Source organism: Stegastes partitus, unplaced genomic scaffold (genome assembly GCF_000690725.1).
Source record: "Stegastes partitus isolate 25-593 unplaced genomic scaffold, Stegastes_partitus-1.0.2 Scaffold915, whole genome shotgun sequence".
In the NCBI taxonomy this organism is placed as follows: Eukaryota; Metazoa; Chordata; class Actinopteri; family Pomacentridae; genus Stegastes; species Stegastes partitus.
Genome location: NW_007578646.1, coordinates 227,227 through 232,385, shown reverse-complemented (window position 1 = coordinate 232,385; position 5,159 = coordinate 227,227). Strand labels below are relative to the sequence as shown.

The 5,159-nt window shown below is 50.0% G+C and overlaps 1 protein-coding gene across 1 annotated transcript in view; it reads right to left on the bottom strand.

The window, feature by feature from the left end:
- Window positions 1-401: 401 nt before the first annotated feature.
- Window positions 402-5,159, bottom strand: part of slc30a6 (solute carrier family 30 member 6) — a 77,555-nt gene continuing 72,797 nt past the window's right edge. Inside the window, 1 exon segment of the mRNA XM_008293843.1 lies at window positions 402-2,700. Coding sequence (XP_008292065.1) covers window positions 2,080-2,700 — 621 coding nt within the window. The 3' untranslated portion in view covers window positions 402-2,079.

The following is a 5,159-nucleotide window of genomic DNA, read 5'->3' as shown; positions in this document are numbered from 1 at the left end:
AGGATGGACCATGATGTCCTACAGCAGATGTTGAAGGCACCTCTTTATTCAGAGACTTTATCCAGCTCCCTACCTGACTCTGTCTTACCGGTTCTGTAAACGGAGTCGAGGCTTGGTGTTTGCAGGTCAGAAGGTCACCAGCAGGAGGTCTCCCATGAGGCCTGGAGGTCTGAGACACACTAATGCAGATCTGCAGCCTGGAGAAGCAAACGGAGGCAAATGAACAGCTGGATGATGCTTTAAATCAAACAGACGGTCTTAGAATACGTCTCATCTGCCTCCTTCTTCTGCTGGACATCTCTGCTGGCTTCAGCTCCTGCTCAAACACACAAACCTCCACAGAAACAACAAGAGAAAGGTTCCAGTTCTCATTCAGTAAAGAAGCACCACAGGAGCAGACGATGAGCAGAACAGCTTCCAGGACCTGTTTTAATGACCACAGCTTCTTTAAAACAGAAAATAAAGAGTCTCCGTCTGCTCGTCGACGTCGCGGCCGCACAGCAGAGCACAAAGTTTAATGAATAAAAATCAGAACAGGTCCAGTCTTCACCTGATACAGAACATTAAAGGGGGAATAAAACAGAAGGAGGAGAGGACGGGTCGGTCTGGAGGTCCAGAACCAGCAACAAGTCTGATGAATGAACTAAAAGGAACTGAAAGGCTTCTGCTCTGGACCGCCGCCTCCTGGACTTCACGCTCCTGGACAGCTGAACAGGAACCTCACGTCGGTTCTGAGTGTCAGGGATAGGGTTCTGCTGTTTCTGGGATTCTTTAGCTCAGAACACGGAGCTTCAAACCAAAGGATCACAGTCTGACTGAAAGCTGTGAGATTTTCCAAACCAGAACCAAAAAACAAGTCAGAAAGAAACTCTGAGCTCATCTCTGGTGTTCGATGAGACTCATTAGAACATTTATACGTTTTCTTTTTTCCAACAAAAATAGACAAACTCCTGTCTGAAAATGTCAAAACTATGGGATGGTTTCAGAGTAACTCAACCCAGCATGGAACCACAAACTGATTCTGATGTGCAGGTGGACCAGATCAGTCCTCCTGAATGTTCACTAACTGCTTGTCTCGCTCGCAAATTAAAAAGAATAAAGAAAAACACCTTTAAGGTCATTTTAACACATAAAACACTTGATTCTGGCTTCAAATCCCAGAGAAGTGATCCCACATGAACCCTGATTTAAATGAAGCTGCAGCTCCGTTGTTCAGGAGCGTCAGAGAGACGGCCGGTCGGTCGATGAAGGTTCTAACGTCCCACAAACCAAATAAACACAAGACCCACAAACAACCCAGATGATGATCAGCTTGAGCTCTGAAGGGTTGAGCTGCAGCTTCCTGACTGAGCTGCTTGTCTAAAGAGAGAATTCCTAATAATCAATAATAACCAGCAATAATCAATAATAATCAATAACAATCAATAATAATCAATAATAACCAGTAATAATCAATAACAATCAATAATAATCAATAATAATCATTAATAATCAATAATAATGGGTAACAAACTCACACCGTTTTCATTCTGGACAGACGTAAAAACAGACAGTAAAAGTAAAAGACTTTCAGTTTGGTTCTGAAGCGGCCACTGAGCGCTGACAGTCCAACTGGACCCTGCAGAACCACGACAGCACATTTCTATCTTCTGGGAACCTTCTAGTTTTCAACCTTTCCTTCGTCCACTTGTCCGATGCAGGTGTTTCTCTCTGACCCGTTTTTAATGCTTAGAACTAACAGTTGGATTTGGTACGGTTCTGGTGTTCTTGCAGCGTTTCATGTCACAGAATGAGCAGAAGGAGGTGAACAGATGTGGGCCCACAGCGTTCTGACGGTTGGACCTCCACAGATCCTCATAAACAAAAGAGACCCAGAGATGAAGAACCCGCCATCCTGGTCCCGCTGGCAGCCCAGTAAACCCCACAGCTGTGTTCTGACACCAGACGTATGGATCTGAGTCCAGAACAAAGGAACCGTTGCAGCCGTTGGACCCAATCTTTCAAACATCTGAACCCAGGATCAGCTCATGTTTTTGTTCAAGTGTGTGAAAGTAGTGAAGCAGTTCTGTCCTGGTCCGGTCAGGGTTGGTACTGTCTGTACTGTGACTGTGGAGCCAGAGGGTTGCTGGTTCCGAAGCGGAGCGGCGCTGTCGACCCGCTGAAGGCAGTTCTGTAACTCTGAGAGGAAGGCACCGAGCTCCCCGCCACGCCCAGTCCGAACCCGGCCCCCAGCCCCTGAACGCCCAGTCCCAGGCCGGCACCGGGCCGCGCCAGGCCCTGACCCAGCATCCCCGCGTAGGGCGGCGCTCCGTAGGCGAGTCCCAGGCCTCCGTAGGGCCTGTGGGCCTGGTGACCCGGAGCCGGCAGAACCACCGGCTGCACGTTCCTGCCCGGCGTGTCGAAGGAGAACTCCGGTGGAGGGCTGCTGGGTTTGGACGGCGTGGAGGTCAGCGGGTCGAGTTCTGCCCCGGAGGACAGCAGCAGAGGAGGCAGAGAGGAGGACAGGGAGGAGTAGCCGTCAGCAGAACCCGGAGCAGCCGGGGAGGCGGTGAGGGTGCCGGTCAGGAGAGGCCGGGTCCAGTCGTCTTTGAAGATCTGGACGGTCAACGTGGAGACGAGCGGCAGCAGCCGGTTGGTGACGTGGGCCAGAACCAGCTGCTCGTTGGCGTCACGGCGGATCCGCACATGGGCAGAACCGGCCTGGAACACAAGAACGGAAGGAAGAGCTTTAACAGAACTGGCAGAAGGTTCAGCCACAAAACCAGCCAGATTAAAAATGAAAGTTCACCCCGACCCGACCCGTCAGGTTCATGTTTCTGTGCAAACGTATGATTTTAAGCAAAAAAGTTCTGGTCAGAGGTTAGAACTTTATGAACTAAAGTTCTGAAAGAAGCTGGAGAATCATCGTCTTTGTGCCGCTCTGTGGACCAAGAAATAAAGGGAGCTGGGTCGTGAAGTTCTGAAGGTTCATCGATACGTACGTCTGGTCCTCAACCTGCTCTGACGGAATAAAACCAGAACCATCCATCCATCATCTCTACACCTTAATCCTCACCAGGGTCATGGGGGGCGGAGTCTATCCCAGCTGACTCAGGGTGAAGGCAGGTTCACCTGGACAGGTAACCAGTCTATCACAGGGCTACACTTAGAGACAGACAACCAAGCACACTCACATTCACACCTACGGACAATTTACAATCACCAATTAACCTCAGCATGTTTCTGGACTGTGGGAGGAAGCCGGAGAACCCGGAGAGAACCCACACTGCACGGGGAGAACATGGAGACTCCACGCAGGAAGATCCCGGGTGTCCTCACCGGGACGCCAACCGGCGACCTTCTAGCTGTGAGGTGCTAACGATGTTAACGATGCTAACCACAGCGCCACCTGCAGTCCGTGTATCAGAGGAAACTAATTCAAATGCTCATAGTTGAGCCTCTGATCAGTGTTTTGTCCTGTTTGGTACCATCTGTGGGTGTTTGGGTCAATGTTGTACGAGTTAATATCAGAACTAATCAAAGACAGCTCCTGTTTCCTGATGATGTGTCAGTTCTCTGTTCTTCTGGTTCTGGTGGTTCTGTTTCCATAAAGATTTTATGTTACATTGAAGCAAAAGAACAGCCCAGAAACTGCTGCTGGAGTTTAGAGGGTGAAGAGTTATGAAAGCCGAGGACCAGACGGACTAGAAGGAGGCTCTAATGTGCTCTTTATATATCTGGTACCAGGTTCTGGTTCAGACTGAGACGCTGCAGAAGTCGTTTCTGATTGAAAAGTGCAGATTTGTCCCCAACCTTGAATCTGGGCCCGACATCGCCAGACTGAGGTCTCATTTTGTCCTCGTTTTGCTGTCCTCATGGGAATATTCAGACCTCGAAAGGACAGAGTCACACAAACGCACGGCCCGGCGCACACAGCGAGTCGGCCCGCGGGGCACGAGTGCAGTCAGAGGGTCAAATCAGTTTGGACAGCTGCTCTGTTAGCAGTGGGCCAACAACCAACAGTTGTGTAACTGCAGCAGCATCACGGACGACAACAGGAGCAGCGGCATCGATAACACAAACAAAAACAAAACAAACAGCGGGAGGGAGGGAGGGAGGGAGGGGAGGGGGGCGCTGCTCCACCTACAGGCCGCCGGAGGAACAGCTGCTACCTGAGCAGCCCACAGAGACGTCGCAGGACTCACTTGCATAACCGGCGCGTCACTCCGCCGCCGCCTCGCTGTTCTTAAAGCTGCAAACTCGCCGCAGCACAAAACAGAGACGCTACAGACCGAGGACAGGACGCAGTGTGCTCCTGCATCTCCTCACCAGCATCTGAAGGATGCTTCAGTCAGCGTCAGGCAGGTGAGCAGCTGCTTCATGCCTCAGGAGCATCACATCCACACATGCAACACAAACTAAATGCAGCAAAAGAGGCTGATGTACAGAAACCTGCCCTCTGTGAAGGTTGAATGCTGCAGGAGGACTCTATGGAGGTGGAACAGCTGTTGTGATCTTCTATTACTCCTGAATGTTCCTGCTGCACAACACTGGAGACAACCCACATTCTGTTGTTCTGTCACATACATCAGAACAACGTGATGTGGACTGATGCTCTAGAATCACTGGGATGACTTCTGCATGTGCACACAGACCAAAAACTAACTGCATAAAAGCTGGAGAAGTTTCTCTTATGATGTAACACGTGTGTCGTGCTTCGGGTAGATGTCCTGATCTGACTTCGTACTTGTCTTTATAAGAACTATGTGGATTAAAAAAACGCTAAAATCTGAATAAATTCAGCTTCAATCAGCTCTGTTCACACATGGAACACTGAATATTCATCTCACCTTAACGTTCAGACACAACAGTGATCAGGTTGTTTCTGACTTATTGAACAGTGACGACTTCACCACCAGTGAAACACAAACACCTCCTCAGACGTCAGCTGCAGCTGATGAACCCGTCAGATGCTGATCCATCCTGTCTGCATGTCGGGGATCACGTCGAGGTAATGAATCAGGCTGATGAGCACAGCTGTGTGTCTTTGCTCGTATGGATCCTAGCGTCTGTTCATCCTGCTGCCATGAATCATAAACCAACACCGGACGGCTGTCGATGATGCACCCTGTGCCTTCTGAAGGTAACGGCTGGATCGATCACATCTGGACTCTGCAGAG